Source organism: Nerophis ophidion, linkage group LG04, assembly GCF_033978795.1.
Source record: "Nerophis ophidion isolate RoL-2023_Sa linkage group LG04, RoL_Noph_v1.0, whole genome shotgun sequence".
NCBI lineage: Eukaryota > Metazoa > Chordata > Actinopteri > Syngnathiformes > Syngnathidae > Nerophis > Nerophis ophidion.
The window spans coordinates 53304112-53327301 of record NC_084614.1 but is presented as its reverse complement, the minus strand read 5'-3'; the positions used below and the strand labels follow the sequence as shown (position 1 = coordinate 53327301).

Below are 23190 nucleotides of genomic sequence, written 5' to 3'. Positions count from 1 at the left end.
CCACTACTTCTTGTGTCTCCTCACATACCACAAGCGCACAAACTTACATACGTCACATACGTATACGCCCTCGCCCTGCAGAGAGGTAGCAGCGTGGCTAACGTTAGCTGTAATGCTAGCGGAGTGTTGCGAGTGGTAATACGAGAGAAAGAAGGTGCGAATGAAGGAAGAATTAATTCCCAAGAAAAACAGCACGGGGTCCATCGTCTGGCGGTGGTTTGGCTTCAAGTGGGAATATGTCAAATAGACAACTTTAATTTGTCAAGTGTGGGGCACAAGCGTTTCTACCAAAAGTAGCCTTACTGCTAATATGTAGTATAATTTGAAAAGTCATCTGCTAATAACTGTTTAATAAATACAGTTTTGGTCAATTGACTTAGTTGTGATTTCCTTCCCAGCATGAAAGTTTAAAATGAGCATATATTAATGCAGTATGAAGAATAATGTTTTAATGTAGACACAGAGAATTATCATACTGCTGTGATTGTATGTTTCAAGTTTTAATTCAAGGCTAAGGCAAAATACAGAGATATATATCATATATCGCGATATGGCATAAAAATATAGAGATATTAAAAAAAAGCCCTAGTTTTTTGTGACCCACAATTATGTGCTCCAATCACTATCACTCAAAAAAAAGAGTTATAGAAAATATTGGAAACTCAAGACAGCTATGACAATATAGCTTCATGGCATGGCCTCTTAACTTTATGTGAGTGATCATGATTGACGACACCCGTTGACTTCTCTGAGCCCATTTAAATAGGGCTCATGTGATTCAATCAGTAGACTTGGTTACAAACGCAACAATGGGAAAGTCAAAGGAACTCAACACAGATCTGAAAAAAACTAATCATTGACTTGAACAAGTCAGGAAAGTCACTTGGAACCATTTCAAAGCAGCTTAAGGTCCCAAGAGCAACTGTGCAGTCAATTTTTCATAGATATACACTGCCACGATCAAGAAGAAAATGCCAGTCTTTACTTGCTGCTGAGAGAAAATTGGTCAGGATGACCAAGATGCAACCAAGAAGCACCAAAAAGCACGTCTGCAATGAATTGGAAGCTGCTGGAACACAGGTGTCAGTGTCTACAGCAGGGGTCTCAAACTCAATTTACCTGGGGGCCACTGGATGCAGAAACTGGGTGAGTCTGGGCCGCAAGAAAAGATTTCTTAAAAAATCCAACATGCACTTTTTAATGAATTCACTTTCTATGAATGGCTTTCCCGCCCTAGCAACCCTCACGATTTTTCCAGGAGATTTTCAGAATTTCAGTGCACCTCCCGACAATCTACCGGTGCAACCATTTTCTCGAATTAATCCCAATTTTCACCCGGCCGACATTATTAAGGGCTGCCGTGACTGCACTGCCTTTAATGTCCTCCACAACAGTGGTTCTCAACCTTTTTTCAGTGATGTACCCCATGTGAACATTTTTTCATTCAAGTAACCCCTAATCAGAGCAAACATTTTGGTTGGAAAAAAAGAGATAAAGAAGTAAAATACAGCACTATGTCATCAGTTTCTGATTTATTAAATTGTATAACAGTGCAAAATATTGATCATTTGTAGTGGTCTTTCTTGAACTACCGTATTTCCTTGAATTGCCGCAGGGCATATAGTATGCTCTTGCCTTGAATTACGGCTGGGTCAAACTCTCTTCCCAAAACAATTAGCGCATGCTTAGTATTACCGCCTGATCAAACTCGTGACTTCACGAGTGACACTTCCCCTGTCGTCATTTTCAAAATGGAGGAGGCTGATTTCAATACCGGTAATTTTAAATCGCATAAAGGGAAGAAGATTAAGAGCTATTCAGTAGGATTTAAGGTCCAAGCTTACATCACACTCAGATTATTACTGCATACCTTTGGTGTGTGCCGGAGTGAGAAGAGGTTTTAAAATAATTAATGCATGCTTGCTTTTACCGCATGCCTTTGGTAAGCGCAGGAGTGAGAAGAGGATTTAAATTAATTACCGCCCTGGTGGCAATTCAAGGAAATACGGTATTTGGAAAAAAATATATAAAAGTAACTAAAAAATCTTCTTAAAAAATAATTAATAATTAATTAATAAAATAAAGTAATTCAATTATAAATAAAGATTTCTACACATAGAAGGAATCATCAACTTAAAGTGCCTTCTTAGGAGATTGTAATAGAGATCCATCTGGATTCATGAACTTAATTCTAAACATTTCTTCACAAAAAAAGAAATTTTTAACATCAATATTGATGGAACATGTCTTCTAAAAATCTAGCTGTCAACACTGAATATTGCATTGTTGCATTTCCTTTTACAGTTTGTGAACTTACATTCATATTTTGTTAAAGTGATATCCAATAAATATATTTAGTATTTATGACCGACAACTATTTTTTAGAATGTTTTTGATAAATCTCACTTAACCCTTGGCATACCTTCACATAGCGTACCATCTATAACGTACCATCTATAAGAGAGCTAGTACTCTACAACTCGTCATTGCGCACATAACACAACTAAAGTAACAACTCTAAATCATGTTGTGCGAGACTTGTGCAGAACAACGTTAGTGGCTGTAAGATGCACTTACTCAACAGCCTTACAGGTCACACTGAGGGTGGCCGTATGAACAACTTTAACACTGTTACAATTATGCGCCACGCTTTGAACCCACACCAAACAAGAATGACAAACACATTTTGGGAGAACATCCGTACCCTAACACAACTCAAACACAAGAGAACAAATACCCAGAACACCTTGCAGCTCAAACTCTCCCGGGCTACAATAAACACAACCTCAACCGACGCAAATAGGGTAGGGGGGGTGGTGGCGTGGGGGGTTGGTGGTAGCGTGTGTGTGTGTGTGTATTGTACTCGAAAGAGTCAGGGCTGCATGGGATTCTGGGTATTTGTTCTGTTGAGTTTATGCTGTATTACGGTGCAGATGTTCTCCTGAAATGTGTTTGTCATTCTTGTTTGGTGTGGGTTCACAGTCTGGCACATATTTGTAACAGTATTAAAGTTTTTTTTACGGCCACTCTGTGTGACTTGTGTAGCTGAAGACCAAATATGTCTTGCAGCATCACACGTGTACTGCTCAGCCAAATGTAACAATCAAATAGGCTTGCACACTGTCGGTACAGGATTCAAGGGGCGTTAAGAACAGTGTCAGTGCGGCACTCCTTAAGTATTGTTGATTGGGTAAAAATCATCAGGGATTACCAGAGAATGGACACCCGGATATTAAGAGGACTCCCGTGATAATTGGGAACGTTGGGAAGTATGACACTGTCAAGTTCCGTTCATATTAAACTTGCGGGCCGCACATACATTAAATTGTCATATCAAAGTGCGGGCCACAAAAAAACGTCTTGCGGGCCGCAATTGGCTCGCGGGCTGCCTGTTCGAGACCCCTCGTCTACAGTCAAGCGTGTTTTAAATCGCCATGGACTGAGAGGCTACCATGCAAGAAGGAAGCCCTTGCTCCAGAAGCGTCACCTTAAAACTGGTTCTAAAGTTTGCTGCTGATAACATGGACAAAGATAAGACCTTCTGGAGTAAAGTTCTGTGGTCAGATGAAACATAAATTGAGCAGTTTGGCCACAATACCCAGCAATATGTTTGGAGGAGAAAAGGTGAGGCCTTTAATCCCAGGAATACCACCCCTACCGTCAAGCGTGGTAGTATTATGCTCTGGTCCTGTTTTGCTGCCACTGGAACTGGTGCTTAAGAGAGAGTAAATGAGACAAAAAAATTAGGGTTACCTCCAAATTCTTCAGGACAACCTAAAATCATCAGCCCAATGGTTGGGTCTTGGGCACAGTTGGTGTTCCAACAGGACAATGACCCCAAACACACGTCAAAAGTGGTAAATGAATGGCTAAATCGGGCTAGAATGAATGTTTTAGAATGGCCTTTTCAAAGTCCTGACTTAAACCCCATTGAGAACATGTGGACAATGCTGAAGCAATAAGTCCATGTCAGAAAACCAACAAATTCAGATGAACTGCACCAATTTTGTCAAGAGGAGTGTATGTGTGTATATTATATATTATGTGAATTAATATATTAATGTGTATATTATATGTGTGTATATTATATGTATATATTAGGGCTGCGAATCCTTGGGTGTCCCACGATTCGATTCAATATCAATTCTTGGGGTCGCGATTCGATAATATATCGATTTTTTTCGATTCAACGCGATTCTCGATTCAAAAATGATATTTTTCCGATTCAAAACGATTCTGTATTCATTCAATACATAGGATTTCAGCAGGATCTACCACAGTATGCTGACATGCTAGCAGAGTAGTAGATTTTGAAAAAAAAGCTTTTATAATTATAAGGGACAATGTTTTATCAACTGATTGCAATAATTGCAATAAACAAACCAAAAATATGACATATTTTATCTTTGTGAAAACATTGGACACAGTGTGAGATGCGATGCAAGTGTAAGCCACTGTGACACTATTGTTATTTATTTTTATTTTTATAAATGTCTAATGATAATGTCAATGAGGCATTTTTAATCACTGCTATGCTTAAATTATAACTAATATTGATACTGTTGTTGATAATATTCATTTTTGTTTCACTACTTTTGGTTTGTTCTGTGTCGTGTTTGTGTCTCCTAGATTGCTCTGTTTATTGCAGTTCTGAGTGTTGCTGGGTCAGGTTTGGTTTTGGAATTGGATTGCATTGTTATGGTATTGCTGTGTAGTGGTTTGTTGGATTGATGAAAAAAAAAATAGATTTAAAAAGAAAATGAGAATCGATTCTGAAGCGCACAACTTATCCGATTCGATATGTATTCGAATTGATTTTTTCCCACACCCCAAATATATATATATATATATATATATATATATATATATATATATATATATATATATATATATATATATATATATATATATATATAAAATGTATTTATGTATGTCTTGATTGGATTATCCAGAGAATAGTGCTCGATAATTGAGGGAATCTCCTGATGATTGAGGGAACCCCTCATGAAACAGTTCTGTAGAGATGAAGTAGTCTTGTGATTTTTCCCACACCTACATATATATATATAATGTGTTTATGCATATATATATATATATATATATATATATATATAGTTATATATATATATGTATGTATGTATGTATATATATAATTATATATATATATATGTATGTATGTATGTATATATATATATATATATATATGTATGTATGTATGTTTATGCATATATATATGCATGCATGCATGCTTTGGAGACTCCACGTCAAAAGAAAATGTGCTCTAAAACAGTGGTTCTCAATCTATTTTCAATGATGTAATCCCTGTGAATTTTTTTTTTTAATTCAAGTACCCTCTAATCAAAGCAAAGTATTTTTGGTTGAAAATAAGAGATAAAATACAGCACTATGTCATCAGTTTCTGATTTATTAAATTGTAAAACAGTGCAAATTATTGCTCATTTGTAATGGTCTTTCTTGAACTATTTGGAAAAAAAGATACAAAAATAACTAAAAACTTGTTGAAAAAGTGAAAAGTGATCCAATTATAAATAAAGATTTCTACACAGAGAAGTAATCATCAACTTAAAGTGCCCTCTTTGGGGATTGTAATAGAGATCCATCTGGATTCATTAACTTAATTCTAAATATTTCTCCACAAAAAAAAAATCTTTAACATCAATATTTATGGAACATGTCCACAAAAAATCTAGCTGTCAACACTGAATATTGCATTGTTGTATTTTTTTTTCACATTTTATAAACTTACATCCTTATTTTTTTGAAGTATTATTCAATAAATATATTTATAAAGGATTTTTGAATTTTTGCTTTTTTTATAATATTTAAAAAAAAATTCACGTACCCCTTGGCATACCTTCAAGTACCCCCAGGGTTACGCGTACCCCCATTTAAGAACCACTTCTCTAAAATATGAGCCCTCCTTTAAGGCAAAACACTTGCATTGACCTTATAAAGTTAACATTTGAGGCCTGTAATTGGAGCCATATAATGCATAAACTGGATTTGTCTTGTTTTTATGGCAAATACTGCTTCAGTTTTCGTACAATACATTTTTGCCAATGTATTTCAATTTCCATTTTTTAATTTAAGTGACTTTGTTTTAAAATCCAATCAAACTTGACAAGCTTCCTGGCATAGTTTATTTAAAATTATGCTGTATGTTACACTTCGTTAAGACTTTCTTTTATGTTGACTAGCAGTGCTTCTATATCATGCCCATAGTTGTAATCACAACTCTGTTAACAAGGTGGCACTGTTGCTTAGCTACAATTTATGAACCCTGAGAGGGTGATGGGAAGGCAGGGCTCCTTCCCCCTTCTACCACAAGACAGCCGCGTATGCAGCGAGGAGAGCAGCTACGGTGAATGCAATCTATTGGCTTCTCGGCACTGCTGCTGCTCATGTCACAACGCTGCATGTAGCCCGCACTACTTCCACCGGTGTATTTCTTTCACCACGGCCCACTCTCCTTCCCCCTTAAATGGTGTGGGCAGGAGTGGTATGGAAGACTGCATTGGTAAGCTTGACGTGGGAATGGTTTTTGCTGTTATTGCTCTAGCACCATTCTGGTGACAACAACATGCCGTTGAAATGGAAAAGCGGTTCTCCTGTCAGCTGGAAATTCCCAGTGCCAGTCCTTAAGACATCCCGGTCCTCGCCGCTTTCACCTGCCTACATGTGAGTAAGAGTTCACAGTGTTTGTATGCTATTGTGGAAATGTATTTGTGTGTGTTTGTTTTTCACTTTTGGACAATTGTATTTTGTTTTTTAACGCCTAATACTGTCCTTCTTGTTTCCACAAATGTGTTTGGGGGATTGTGGGGGCTGGAAGAGATTAGCCTTGTCCATCATGCTTTTGATGCTTCTCTGGCACAGTGTTTTTGCTCCTGGTTGGGCAAGACAAGATTTCGCCTCTTGTCTGGACACGGCAAGCACCACATCTTGCCATCTGCCTGTGGCTGTGTTTATTTGGAAATGGGGACTGGGCGGCTTGGGAGGAGCCTGCCTTTGTCAGGATGTCTGGCTTGCCCTGGTTTACAAGCTATTGTCATCTGCTACTGTTCTGGAGGAGGGGGGGAAGGGTGGGCTAGAAAGTCTTCACACTAGCTCTCGCCATCCTCTATTTTCGGCCTTCTTTTCATCAGCTCTCTTCTAATAGTTCCTGTACACCATGGCTTTTGGTTGCAAAGAGTACAAAATAAAATCTGGTTGTGTTGAAAGGGGAAAATAAATAATTTCAAGGCAAGCCTGGCTACATCCTGGGTAACTTCATTCGATTTTTTGCACAAGTGGATTTATGCAATCTTCAATTATTGTGCGCAGATTTACTTTTGAGCTACTAAAGAGCTTAATTTTGGTAGGTTAAATAAATGCTGCACAGCAAGAGAATACGTGATACTAAAGGCAGTTTTTCCTTCCACACATTCTGCTATCACCAGTGGAACATCTTAATGGTTGGTAGATGTATGTATGTGCCTGATTAAATGCTAATACTATATTAATTCTTTAAGAATAAAACAAGTACTTTAAGTATTACACCATTCACGTTTCAATCTTTAATGAGCCAGGCTTGCATACACACTTTACATGAAAGCCGGCCACAATAACCTCAGTCTTTGGAGCAGTTTGTGTAAATGGCCGTGCCCAAGCATGCCACAGCTGGGGTGTTTGAGGCAACCACTCTCTTGTCCCCCTTTGTTAATCCCAGTCCCAGTCTGTTGGTCAACCCTCAAAGCATAAAGGCAAGTTTTGCAATCTTGGCAAAATTAATAATATATGTGGTTGTCTTTACGGACATACAAATTACATGGAGTTTATCAGTATACTACACATTTCTGAGTTTCTGTTTTTGTCGCTGATCTTTTCTACCACAATCTCGATTAAATTTGTCACTGTTTGTTCAATAAAGAACTAATTATAAACATTACTTCAGTGGTTATCTGAATCAGAACGGCTTTCGCCCCATGGAATCCCAATGAAGACTGAAGAGTGCGCTTGTGGATGAGGATGGCATTTGAGTGTACTGTTAAGGATGTTGTGTGGCCACACTAGCAAGTAGAGCTTGTCAAGCCTCAAAGCTCCACCTAAATTTGCCTCACCCATAAACCACTTGCTATATTTGAAATGGTTCTATTGTAAGCAGTGTTTTTGGGCAGGTTGATATTGGTCCCCCAATTATAGGGTTACTTTGTGGTCAGTGAAACGTTCTTCCTTTGTTGGTCTTTCACTGGAGTCCTTGAGTCTTTGGTGATATTTTTAACCACACATGCTACTACAACAAGGTCGTATCAACATCCAAGATTTTGGGTAAGTATGCTGTCTATGAACATTTGATGTGTGACCAGATTAAATTATCATAGTGTATGTTGTAAAAGATAAACAAAAGATTTGAAAATTGCAAGACATGTATTTCTCAAGAGGCCCTCCTACTGCTGCAGCTGAGTCTCTTGGTGTTAACACTCATGTGATGAATTAGGCGGTCTCTGCAGCAGACGGCTCTTTGTTAACTCAGTTTGTGAAAAACTTGCTTTACCAACCTGGGTTAATTTTACCTAGTAAACAAACTATTCGCGTTCCTAAAATAATCAAATTGCCTTTGATTTGATAGCTGACTTCAGATTTTTAGGAACAACTGAGTTTTTTTTTGTTGTTGACACTTTCACTTTGAATCTCACTTCCACTAAATAAATAAAACACCTTTTTCATTATTAGAAATAGTCCTATGAATACATTGTCAGCCAAAGCATAAGACAATAAAAAATAAAAAAAAACTTAGAGTTAACGGGCGCAAATACTGCAGGTGTTTCCATAAATGAATGTGTCATCACTTGCAATGGCGTTAAAGAGGAACTGCACTGTTTTTGGAATTTTGTCGATTGTTAACTGTCATTATGAAAGACATGATGACGGATGGATTTTTTTTTTAATGCATTCTAAATATTAAAAATAAATTCAATCAAAAGTCCGCCTACAATGGCGCCTATGAGAAGCTGTTCAATTCTGCCTATACAGCCCCTACAAATATCCATACCATTAGGGTTTTATATACATGATGTAAGTATATATGTAATATAATAATGGGCACATTTAAAATATTTATGTATTTTGATCATTTTAAGCATATGCGGCGCATTAATTTCAAAAATGCATCACGTTTGTTTTTTGTTTTTGTTTTTTCCTTCATGACTGATTTCTGCTCACTGCAGACTTCATGAGAGCCGACAAACATAACAACACTTACTGTGCAACGTCATCTGTTATTAGGATGCCAACTGCTAAAATGCTCATATGGCGTGGCGCAGTTGGGAGAGTGGCCGTGCGCAACTCGGGGGTCCCTGGTTCAATCCCCACCTAGTACCAACCTCGTCACGTCCGTTGTGTCCTGAGAAAGACACTTCACCCTTGCTCCTGATGGGTGCTGGTTAGCGCCTTGAATGGCAGCTCCCTCCATCAGTGTGTGGATGTGTGTGTGAATGGGTGAATGTGGAAGTAGTGTCAAAGCGCTTTGAGTAACTTGAAGGTAGAAAAGCGCTATACAAGTACAACCCATTTACCATATATTCCATTTTGGTGAAGAATGAATCCTGTTTTTCACAAAGAAACGGGGTAGGGGTGCGGGGGAAACAAGCGCTTTTCGTGTCGTTCTCGCCAGTTCCAGGTCCTAAATTGGCTGTCAAAGTGTCCCAACTTTTCAGATGACCTATTCAGATGTCTCATGTCCAGGTGAGATGCATGATCTATGATCAACAAAAAACTTACAGGGTGCAGGCAAACGAGGAAACAGACCACTCGATGATGTAAGCGGACATGGAAATGATTAGTGCTTGTAATAACAATGTTGCTAATACTTGGTTAATATTCAAGTCACAAAATGTAAATGGAGTATTGTTTGCGCTTATTTACTGATTTCATGGGTGGAATAGTGGAGCTGTCATTGGCTCCTCTGTAAACTGACTTTTTTGCATTTATTTAATATTTAGAATGCATAAAAAAATCTGTCATGTCTTTCACAATGTTTGTGAACGATAGGTAACATTCCAAAAAGTGCAGTTTCCCTCTAATCTAATGGTCTTGTGCCTGAAATACTTTAAAACACTTGAATTTGAAATGAATCTAATAGTCTTGTGCCTGAAATACTTTAAAACACTTGTATTTGAAATTAATCCGCAGTAAGCTGACTTTTTGCGTTTATTTGATATTTAGAATGCATAAAAAAGTCTATCTGTTATGTCTTTCACAATGTTTGTGAACGGTAGGTAACATTCCAAAAAGTGCAGTTTCCCTTTAATCTAATGGTCTTGTGCCTGAAATACTTTAAAACACTTGAATTTGAAATTAATCTAATGGTCTTGTGCCTGAAATACTTTAAAACACTTGAATTTGAAATGAGTCCTTTGTAAGGTGACTTTTTGCGTTTATTTGATATTTAGAATGCATAAAAAATCTATCTGTCATGTCTTTCACAATGTTTGTAAACGATAGGTAACATTCCAAAAAGTGCAGTTTCCCTTTTAATCTAATGGTCTTGTGCCTGAAATACTTTAAAACACTTGAATTTGAAATTAATCGTTTAAAGAGAAAAATAAACGGGATCTCTAGCTCATTAGATTGAGAGAAATATGGTATAAGCTTTTTACAAAACTTTTACTAAATAACTTATGGTAGCAATCCAATAAAAAATAATTTTTGATGAGGGTGATATAAAAAGTGTTTTTTGATTCCTTTGGCAAGGAAGTGAGGGCAAATATTAACATCTGAATGCGGTAATCAAAGGGTACTTCAAGCAATTTTTGTTTTACATTGAGTACACTTAATCAACCAACCTATTTTCAGGTATGTGAGATTTCTGTGAAAATGTGGTATTCTACATTTTAAACACACATTTTTGCATGGAAATCACTTCCACGTTATTTTTTTCATTAAATAGCAATGAAAATATTATCTCTACAAAAAACAGCCAAAGATACTCGCTGTTCCTCTTGCCTAAACACATCACCAAGTTGCAGGACGGCGAGATGATGAGTAGTAACAAAACAAACTTGCAAGTTGGTTAACCATCCAACTAGCTTACTTGTGGTCGCCTCCATTCGCTCTCTGAGCCACAACATTGACAGCTGTCCACTTTCCTGCAAATCATATTTGGACGATTACAATCCAAGTACTGTTAGTTTTGAACCAGTTGTAGTTGTAGAGTATTTATTAGTAGCCATATAGAGCCATATATTTTTGACATGACAGATTGTAAACAGAGGTCACAACACTGAAAGTATATTCCCCAAGGGGGCATGGCTACAGGATAGTGTTGCCAAATGGGAAATGTTTCTGAGTTTTTTGCATGCATGTTATAGAAGTTGACAGGACATTTTCAATTATAACAATGTTTGTGCATTATCTTCTTAAAAAAACAAACATTTTGTGGTACATTACATGGGGCATGTAAGTGTCAAAAAGACAGCCAAAAGTGTTTGTGGTGGATGAGAACACATCTAAAGGTAAAATATAGTGCACCCAATCGCAGGAACTGGCCTTGACATTCAAATTTTTCTTTCGGGGATTGCATGGCAGCACGTCATGTCGATAGACATTTTTCTCCTTTTTCTCTTAATTTTCCTCTTTTTTTCTGAATGTTGCTCTTTTTTTCTAGACTTTCCTCTCTAATTCTCAAAGGGTGCTCAATAGGGATTGGGGGTATGGAGAAAAAAACGATTTGAATTAGAATCGCGATTCTCACCTTGTGCGATTCAGAATCGAGTCTCATTTTTAAAAAATCGATTTTTTTTTTTTTTTATCAATCCAACAAACCAATACACAGCAATACCATAACAATGTAATCCAATTCCAAAACCAAACCTGACCCAGCAACATTCAGAACTGCAATAAACAGAAAAATTGAGAGGAGACACAAACACGACACAGAATAAACCTAAAGTAGGTAAACAAAAATGAATATTATCAACAACAGTATCGATATTAGTTATAATTTCAGTTTAGCAGTGATTAAAAATCCCTCATTGACATTATCATTAGACATCTACAAAAAAAAAAAAAAAGAACGATAATGTCACAGTGGGCTTACACTTGCATCGCATCTCATAAGCTTGACAACACACTGTGTCCAATATTTTCACAAAGATAAAATAAGTCATATTTTTGGTTCGTTTAATAGGTAAAACAAATTTACATTATTGCAGTCAGTTGATAAAACATTGTCCTTTACAATTATAAAAGCTTTTTACAAAAATCTACTACTCTGCTTGCATGTCAGCATACTAGGGTAGATCCTGCTGAAATCCTATGTATTGAATGAATAGAGAATCCTTTTAAATCGGGAAAAAATCGTTTTTGAATCGAGAATCGTGTTGAAAAGATCCGCTGCCCTACTAGGGATGCAAAACGTGTACAGATAGTTTTTTTTACCGGTGCCTAATTGGTTCGGTCCAGGAAGACCGTTTGGATTCTGGACTATTGATAGTTTTTTTTAATCCAGCTGACCGTCATAATTATGACACGCTGTCACATTTAGTTCAAGTGCCGCTACTATGCACACATTTGAGTATAATCACAAATAAGGAAGCAACTCCACACAAAGTTTGTAACACATAAACATTTCCTTTTCAATAGTCCCTCAAAGTCACACATGCTAATAAGAGTTAGTGTCTGTCTGAAGTGAACACATTTTACCCGCGACCGCCATTTCGGTGTGCTTCATTAACCGGACCGTCCTCTAAGCGATCAAGTTATCCACAGGCCAATATTAATCCACTCCAAAAAGCAACATTTTTTTAACGAATCTATGGGTCTTTTTATTTATATAATTCACACTTCACACATTGGTAGCTGCCAAATTTCAATATGGCTTCCAGTTTGTGGCTCAAATAGGCCTGTGTGCAACATTACATAATCCAAAATAACAATTCCTATTTTTACAAAATTAAAACCCACCTAACATGCTAATTGATTGTATCGACTTATATATTTGATATCATGTTAAATGTGTGTGAATGAACATAAATACCATGAATGAATATTATTTTATTTTATTATTATTATTATTATTTTAAATGTTATTTTAAGGACACACATTAGAAAACTGATGGATAGAAGCACAGTGATGGATCTGTGGTCTTTACAAGATGACATAACAACTGCATTGCACATGCAAACATAGTTGACTGGTTTAAGACCTAAAAAGCTGGTGTTGATAAAATACTTCCATGCTGTGAGATATTTTATCATATTGTTGCTGGTGCACAACCTCTTGTGTTAATAAATTGCTGGCAAAAATGCATTTTTCCACATCTTCATTCACACAATGTACATATAGTACCGGTAAGAGTACCTATAAATACCGGTATCGATAAGAAATATTGATATTGTTATCAGTATTGATAAAATCCTAGCGATATCGATATACATCCCTAGTGCTCACATCCCTATATTTTACAGTATGTGCTATTATTTTGGTGTTATTTAAAAAAAACATTTAAAGACTCTTTAATTTTAACAAGGTGTGTTTTGCATTATTTTTTGGGATGCACCTTTCACAGTTAAATTGATTCACAATACCTGAGAATGTACAGATATTCAAAGGTACCAATTTAAAAAAATAAAAAGCATTGTATATTTATATAACTCACTGATTGTTCCATATCAAACATACTGTATTGAAGTGTGGGGTAATTCCTGTAAACATATTTAAATCTAGTCTTCCTTCTCCTGAAAAGAGCGGTAAGAATCATTACTGGAAACGCATACAGTGAACTCACAAACAGTTAAACGTATTAAAGTTTCATGAACTGGCAGAGTATATTATCCTAAAAATCATGTACAAAGAACATGCAACATATCTACCAAACATTCAAAACAGATTTGTAAAAAGAGATAGTAATTATGATCTGAAAGGAACTGAGATCTTTAATAAATCTATATTAAGAACAAGTGATGATGGAAACAAGTATTTCAATCAGACATGTTAGTTTATGGAACAAACTGGACAATGGAATAAAAATAGTAATTCTCTTTTATAAAAAAACATGTAAAAATAATTATGATGAAAAGATTAATTCTTCATTAAGGTTTAAATCTTGTAAAATGAAAATATGGCTTTTTGTCGCCAACTTTGAAAGTCAATTGTTGTATTTGTGAAAATTGGGGGCAGATATAAGTTTTCAACTCCTTTCTGCTCTTTTTCTTTCATATTTTACTATATGTTGATTGATTTATTTGTATTTGATTCCCTTTTTGTTTTTTTATGAATGAAATAAATGAACTGAACTGAACTGAAATTTCCAATACAGTGTGTCTGTTTGCATTCATGTGGTCATAAAGAGTAATTTGTTTATTATTAAGAAATATATATATTTTTTGAATTTATCATGTTATTTGGCTGTTAATAACTGCACTTTTTATTACCCTTCTGAATCTTGTTTGTAAGTATGATTTTATTTTAGTTTGTACTTGGTGTACGGCTGTAGTCAGGTAGCAATCGTTTTCATTCATTATAATGTGCCAGTCTTGTTTGTTGTTGTGAGTATTGTACTTAGTACACACTATTTGATTGTAATGTGCATCTTAGTTGCAATTTTCATTACGTTTGAAAGGTGTTGAAATCGGCATATAAAAGGGACACCCTTGACAAGATGCTGCATCTCACGGGGCTGTCCTAAATAAATTGAATTTGAAGCAATATTGCTAACACTAATCAGTGGTATGTATATGGCATATCCAATTTAAATTAGCATTAAGCAAACATATTTTGAAAAGTGGACCCTTGCTTTTTTTCCCAGTTTTTTTTCAGGCATATTTGCTTTGATGGCATAGAAAATTGCAGCAACCGAATCAGCAACTGGACATGACGTCACATGCAACAGATGTTGAAGTATAGTACTGTTTCGTTTTACATGATTTGGTACCCAGAATTTGATCTGTACCTAGAAAAGTACTCATTCTGTTCATGTCTTTAGCTTTCTAGTACTGGAAAACTACTGGTACTTATAATTGGATAATATATATATATATATATAAAATATCTAATTGTGTAATAAATTGTTTACATTATTGTATTGCAAACTGGTTAAATCAATGAAGTGTAAAAAAACATTTTGCTTCTGCAGGAATAATGGGTCATAAATGCGCTTTTTTGCATTGTGTATGTGAGAGTTATGTTCTTTGTCTTTTGCAAGGTACATTAAATTCTTGCTCGCTTGTTGTCCACATGCAAGTAGTCACAGGAGGTGTGTTTTTGTACGATGCTCACTCATCACTTGTTACCTTACATAGCATATTGCATTAACACAATATTGTTGAGCTTTTTTAATTGAGGTGTATGTCAAGGAATCACATGTCTGGAAGTCTTTGTTGGTATAGAATCGGGTCAGTATTTTTTATAATTGTCCAGGCAGTAGTTGTCCAGGCAGTAATTCCCCCCAAAAAACCAAGTGAAACACAACTTGATTATTTACTGGTGTTTACTGCCACACTGCTGCTCTGCACTTGCTTTACGTTTTGCGTCATTGTCAAAATATTTTTTTTTGCTGTTATTGTGGTGCACTGACATCTTCGTTCATATTTGTTCCTAAAAATGTAAAGCATCTCCAAGCAAGTACTATTTCTGTCCTTTGTCATTTTTTAGTTGTACACATCTTGTGCTGGGTTGTCTTCCTTCAGAAGCATCTGTCAGGTTGATTTAGCATTTTGTGCATGTTGACAGATTGTCTGCACCACCCACATAAAAGCTTTTTTTTCTCCTCTTAACTATTTGTGGTGCAGATTTAAACATTTTTACATTTCAGTTATGCCTTAATAACGCAGCTATTTTCATTATAATAAATGTGAAAAAAAATCCCAACTACCGGTACTCATTCAGCATAACATGGCCGAATCTTGATTTTTCTACTAATTACTTGTGATCATTATTACAAAATGTGGTGATTATGAAGTGTTTGACCTGGCACAGTGTCTTTAAAATGTTGCTAGAATATATACTTGAGGCATATTTTCCATCTATTTTGTTCATTTGGTTATTTTGGTTTTCTCAGGACTTCATTAGAATTGTTTGAGGAAATGACCAGCTGGGCATAGATGTTACAATTGCTCAGTAACATGATTACATCCTTTTGAGTAGAAATGGTATCTATAAATAAAGTGTGCTGTATTTTAACTGTCTACGGAATAAATTGTCCAAATACATGATGAATATGATGACAGATAACCTCTTCACGGTTGCAACATGTCCACCGCCGACCCGCACGTCCTCTGCCTTTTATAAGTCAGTTTGATAAAATAGAGATGTGTGACAGAACATTTTTAACTCTACGTGGGTTTTCCTTTTTTCACCTAACTGCCTTCGACTGCATTGCAAACACAAACAAGCAGTTCTTCTCGAAAATACAGCAATTTCACGTAGCTGTTTTAATGTATCTTTTGATCAGAAGGAAGAAATGTGTTTTTGTCATTCAAGCAGGTGGACCCAGAATGTAAAGAAGCATCTGTGAGCTCAAGTGTTTGTACACATACAGTAGGGCAAAAAAGTATTTAGTCAGCCACCGATTTTGCAAGTTCTCCCACTTAAAATGATGACAGAGGTCTGTAATTTTCATCATAGGTACACTTCAACTGTGAGAGACAAAATGTGAAAAAAAAAATCCAGGAATTCACATTGTAGGAATTCACATTGTAGGAATTTTAAAGAATTTATTTGTAAATTATGGTGGAATATAAGTATTTGGTCACTTCAAACAAGGAAAATATCTGGCTCTCACAGACCTGTCACTTCTTCTTTAAGAAGCTCTTCTGTCCTCCACTCGTTACCTGTATTAATGGAACCTGTTTGAACTTGTTATCTGTATAAAAGACACCTGTCCACAGCCTCAAACAGTCAGACTCCAAACTCCACTATGGCCAAAACCAAAGAGCTGTCGAAGGACACCAGGAAATGAATTGTAGACCTGCACCAGACTGGGAAGAGTGAATCTACAATAGGCAAGCAGCTTGGTGTGAAAAAATCAACTGTGGGAGCAATTATCAGAAAATGGAAACCATACAAGACCACTGATAATCTCCCTCGATCTGGGGCTCGATGCAAGATCTCATCCCGTTGGGTCAAAATGATCATGAGAACGGTGAGCAAAAATCCCAGAACCACACAGGGGGACCTGGTGAATGACCTGCAGAGAGCTGGGACCAAAGTAACAAAGGTTACTATCAGTAACACACCACGCCGACAGGGAATCAAATCCTGTAGTGCCAGACGTGTCCCCCGCTTAAGCCAGTGCATGTCCAGGCCTGTCTGAAGTTTGGCAGAGAGCACATGGATGATACAGCAGAGGATTGGGAGAATGTCATGTGGTCAGATGAAACCAAAATTCAACTTTTTGGTAGAAACTCAACTCGTTGTGTATGGAGGAAGAAGAATACTGAGTTGCATCCAAAGAACACCCAACCTACTGTGAAGCATGGGGCTGTTTTTCTGCTAAGGGGACAGGGCGACTGATCCGTGTTAAGGAAAGAATGAATGGGGCCATGTATCATGAGATTTTGAGCCAAAACCTCCTTCCATCAGTGAGAGCTTTGAAGATGAAACGTGGCTGGGTCTTCCAGCATGACAATGATCCCAAACACACCGCCCGGGCAACGAAGGAGTGGCTCAGTAAGAAGCAATTGAAAGTCCTGGAGTGGCCTAGCCAGTCTCTAGACCTCAACCCCATAGAAAATCTGTGGAGGAGTTGAAAGTCCGTGTTGCTCGGCGACAGCCCCAAAACATCAATGCTCTCGAGAAGATCTGCATGGAGGAATGGGCCAAAATACCAGCTACTGTGTGTGCAAACCTGGTAAAGACCTATAGTAATCGTTTGACCTCCTGTTATTGCCAACAAAGGTTATATTACAAAGTATTGAGTTGAATTTTTGTTAGTGACCAAATACTTATTTTCCACCATAATTCACAAATAAATTATTTAAAATTCCTACGATGTGAATTCCTGGATTTTTTTTTTTTTCACATTCTGTCTCTCACAGTTGAAGTGTACTACCTATGATGAAAATTACAGACCTCTGTCATCATTTTAAGTGGGAGAACTTGCACAATCGGTGGCTGACTAAATACTTCTTTGCCCCACTGTATATATACATAAAAGAAACATCTAAAAATGAAAAATAAGGTTTAATTCTATATGGACGGATTCCTTAGCCTGTAAAACAAATGTTAAGAATTGCCTAAAACTAGTTACATTATAAATTTGTCATAACAAGTTTACTTTATAATTTGCTTATTTTTGTTTAGTGAAAGACAAGGCAAAATGTTTCTCTTGATTAGCAAATTGTATACCACTGCTGTAGACAGATACCCATTCCTGACTGCATAGATTTTATCACTAACCCCAATCCAAAAATCATTGTATTTTTAAGCAAAGTTTCATGCTTTTCCCTACGGTGTTGTCAGGCGTAAGGAGTGTTTGCATACGCCCTTGAAAAACGTGAACCATTCATCAAAAGCACTGTTCAATTACAGTCCCCCATACACGTTTCCTGGGGGTGGGGTTAAGTTTACGGACCACAGCATTGTCTGTCAGATGCTCACAACCCTGAATTAAATGATTTCATGAGGTTTCTATTGGTTCCCAACTGAGACTAAGACTGCAAAGCTATTCTTATAAATCTTTCAAGAGTCACTGTCATGTCGAGGAAAAGCCAAGTTGACTTTAGCTTCTTAAACTGTCCCTGGTAGAAGGATGTTTTAAGCTTTCCACTGACAGGAAGGGATTTGATAAACTGCCACTTTCATTCCCACTTTACTCATTTCCCCTGATACTTTTTAATGGTCTCTTTAAATCCCTGTTCATTCGTAAAATCTAGATTGGTAAATAAAGGTCAAGTCATGTCCTTGCAGTCTGACTTATTGATGCCTTCTCATTTCAACACTGAAATATTGTGATATCCAAACATATTTGTAATTCAATAATGAGTACATAATTAATTATTTTCTAATAATTTTCTGTAAGAGTTACCGTCTCTCTCTTGTGGGATGCTGTAGATGTTGTCTTCTTTGTTTCGTTCCGGCAGCCACCAACACTCCTTTGTGGTGTGGACAACCCACTCTCTGCTCGCTGCCTGTCCGACTTACCATCTGACAGGGTAAATGTAGCTGTCTAGTGCCTGTTGTATGTCCTTTGTGATTGTGACCACAGTGCGTTGAAAATTGATGGTGTTGTTGTTGTCCTGCTAGTTTTTGCCCCCCTCTGGGAAATTACCCACGTGTAACCAGCACACATAAATAACTGATAAGATATTTATGGTAGTACTAGTGACGATGAGTTTTGTGTGTTTTCTGTGTCTGCTTTTTACAAATTTCAATTGGACTTCTTTTTTCGGTAGTTCTTGTTACAATGTGAAACAAATGGCAAAAAGCTTGCTTGTCACAAAGTTTAGCTATCACATGCTCCTAATTTGACAGTACTAATTCACACATACGCATCCTTAAAGGTCAGGCCCATTTTTATCCGGGATGCCGGTTGATGTACAATTTGTCCATATATCAAAAATTAGTATTAAGCTGTCAAAGAGTCACACTGTTGTCATGTCCAACTTCTATTAACTGTACTTGCAATGTTTTAAACAAGTGTAAAAATAAGTTTTTCCAAAACACAATAAAACTATGTGTATATGGGAGAAAAAATTTTTACTCAGCCTTTTTTGAAGTATGGCCTTTTTGATGTATGGCATGTGAAGAGAATTTAAACTTATGATGTTAACCATCCATCTTCTACCGCTTGTCCCTTTTCCGGGTCGCGGGGGGTGCTAGAGCCTATCTCTGCTGCATTCGGGCGGAAGTCAGGGTACACCCTGGACAAGTCTCCACCTCATCGCAGAGCCAACACAGATGACAAACATTCACACTCACATTCACACACGAGGGCCAATTTAGTGTTGCCAATCAACCTATCCCCAGGTGCATGTTTTTGGAGGTGGGAGGAAGCTGGAGTACCCGGAGGGAACCCACGCAGTCACGGGGAGAACATGCAAACTCCAAACAGAAAGATACCGAGCGCAGGATCGAACCCAGAACCCACGTAATCTTATGCAATATACTGACTGTACATGCAATTTTTACCCAGCATAATTTGGTCTATTTCTTATTCTTATAATAATTATTATGGAACATATACAGTTGTGCATTTCGCTGTATTTCAGTTTTCCTTATCAATCCCTTTCACAAACAATCAAAGAGCGGATAAAGGGGAAAATAAATAAACAATTATTTATAAAGTCGTGGCCAAAAATATTGGCACCACTGCATTTCTGTCGGATAATGCACCCCTTTATTAGAACATTGTTGAAATTACAAATGCTTTGAAATTCACGTTGGTTTTTTTTTGTTTGTAATCGAACGACACAAAAAAAAAACACAAAAAGGCCAAATCTGATATTATTTTACTCAGAACTCCAAAAATGGACTGGAAAAAAATATTGGCACCTTTTCAAAATTATAAGAAATTGTATTCTAAGCATGTGATGCTCCTTTAATTTGTAATTAAACCCACCTGTAGCAGGTAGCAGGTGCTGGTAACAGAAATCACACTTGCAGCCAGTTAAAATGGAGAAAAGTTGACTCAACCTTTGTGTTGTGTGAACCACACTGAGCATGGAGAAAAGAAAGAAGAGCAAAGAACTCTAAGAAGATTTGAGAACCAAGATTGTGGAAAAGCGTGGACAATCTCAAGGCTACAAGTCCATCTCCAGAGATCTAAATGTTCCTGTGTCTACTGTGCGCAATGTCATCAAGAATTTTAAAGCCCATGGCAGTGTAGCTAACCTCCCTGGACGTGGACGGCAAAGAAAAATGGATGAAAGACTGCAACGAAGGATTGTTATAATTGTGGATAAATAACCTTGATCCACTTTCAAACAAATGGAGGCTGACCTGCAGACAGAGGGTACAGCAGCTTGCATTATCCGTCGCCATATCAATGGAAAGCGACGCTATGGTAGAAGACCCAGTAAGACCACGCTGCTGACACAAAGACATAAAAAAGCAAGACTGGAGTTAGCAAAAACTTACCTGAGGAAGCCAAAATCCTTCTGGGAGAATGTCCTGTGGACAGATGAGACTAAAGTGGAGCTTTTTGGTGAAGCACGTCATCACACTGTTTACAGAAAACACAATGAGGTTTTCAAAGAAAAAAAAAACATCCCTACAGTCAAACATAGTGAAGGTTCACTGATGTTTTGGGGTTGCTTTGCTACTTCTGGTACCGGATACCTTGACTGTGTGCATGTCATCATGAAATCTGAGGACTAGCAAATAATTGTGGGGCATAATGTAGGTGTCAGAAAGCTGGGTATCTGTCAGAGGTAATGGGTCTTCCAACAGGAAAATGACCCAAAAGCATACTTCAAAAAGCACACAAAAACGGCTTAAGACAAAGCGCTGTAGAGTTATGAAGTGGCCATCAATGAGTCCAGATCTAAATCCTATCGAACATCTGTGGAGAGATCTAAAAGCAGAAGTTGGGAGAAGGCACCCTTCAAATCTGAGAGACCTGAAGCAGTTTGCAAAAGAAGAGTGTTCCACAATTCCAGTAGCAAGGTGTAAGAAAGTCATTGATGGTTACAGGAAGCGATTGATTTGAGTTCTTTTTTACAAAGGGCGGGCCACCAAATATTAAGTTGAGGGTCCCAATAATTTTGTCCAGTCCACTTTTGAAATTCTGTGTAAAATAATATCAGATTTTATTTTTATTTTTGGGGGGGTTGTGTTGTTCCTAGACTGCCAATATTTTTGGCCATGACTGTATATGTACAGTTGTGGTCAAAAGTTTACATACACTTGGAAAGAACGTAATGTCATGGCAGTCTTGCGTTTTCAATAATTTCTACAACTTATTTTTTTGTGATAGAGTGATTGGAGCACATACCGGTACTTGTTTGTCACAAAAAACATTCATGAAGTTTGGTTCTTTTATGAATTTATTATGGGTTTACCTAAAATGTGACCAAATCTTTTGGGTCAAAAGTATACATACAGCAATGTTAATATTTGGTTACATGTCCCCTGGCAAATTTCACTGCAATAAAGCCCTATTGTTAGCCATCCACAAGCCTCTGGCAAGCTTCTGGTTGAATTTTTGACCACTCCTCTTGACAAAATTGGTGCAGTTTAGCTAAATTTGTTGGTTTTCTGACATGGACTTGTTATTTTAGCATTGTCCACATGTTCTCAATGGGGTTTAAGTCAGGACTTTGGGAAGGCCATTCTAAAACATTAATTGTAGCCTGATTTAGCCATTCCTTTACCACTTTTGACATGTGTTTGGGGTCATTGTCCTGTTTGAACACCCAACTCCGCTCAAGACCCAACATTCGGGCTGATGATTTTAGGTTGTCCTGAGGAATTTGGAGATAATCCTCCTTTTTCATTTTCCCATTTACTCTCTGTAAAACACCAGTTCCATTGGCAGCAAAACAGGCCCAGAGCATAACACTACCACCACCATGCTTGACAATATGCGTGGTTTTCCATTATCAAAGGCCTCACCTTTTCTCCTCCAAACATATTGCTGTGTATTGTGGCCAAACAGCTCAATTTTTGTTTCATCTGACCACAGAACTTTCCTCCAGAAGGTCTTATCTTTGTCCATGTGATCAGCAGCAACCTTTAGATGAGCCTTAAGGTGTCGTTTCTGGAGCAAGGGCTTCCTTTTTGCATGGTAGCCTCTTAGTCCATGGCGATGCAAAACACGCTTGACTGTGGACACTGACACCTGTGTCCATGCAGCTCCCAATTCATTGCAGACCTGCTTTTTGGTGCTGAGTTTCTTTGACTTTCCCATTGTCGTGTTTGTAACCGAGTCTAATGACTGCATCACATAGTCTAGTCTATAAAATCCGCTACACCTTCCTGATACCGAAGTCCATGACCGCCATAACCACAACACCAGGGGGAGCTCCACAAACCACGTTAAACCCAGATTCCTACCTAACAAAGGTCTTAAAACATTCTCCTTCTATGCCACATCAATATGGAATGCACTCCCAACAGGTGTAAAAGAGAGTGCATCTCTATCCTCTTTCAAAACCGCACTAAATGAACACCTCCAGGCAACTTCAACCTGAGATTAACACCCTCCCCCCTCCACATCCCACCTTCCCGGATTGTAAATAATCAAATCCATA

The 23190-nt window shown here is 37.3% G+C and overlaps 1 protein-coding gene across 3 annotated transcripts in view; it reads left to right on the top strand.

Annotated features, from left to right (window-relative positions):
- klhl13 (kelch-like family member 13) overlaps positions 1-23190 on the top strand; it is a 68148-nt gene that overhangs the window by 8318 nt on the left and 36640 nt on the right. The window contains exons 1-2 of one of the 3 annotated variants that reach the window (XM_061898305.1): positions 6377-6699; positions 19081-19152. In XM_061898305.1, coding sequence (XP_061754289.1) covers positions 6602-6699; positions 19081-19152 — 170 coding nt within the window. In that variant the 5' untranslated portion in view covers positions 6377-6601. Of the gene's footprint in view, positions 1-6376; positions 6700-19080; positions 19153-23190 lie in introns of those variants that run through there. The other 2 variants (XM_061898302.1, XM_061898303.1) reach the window with 2 other exon arrangements.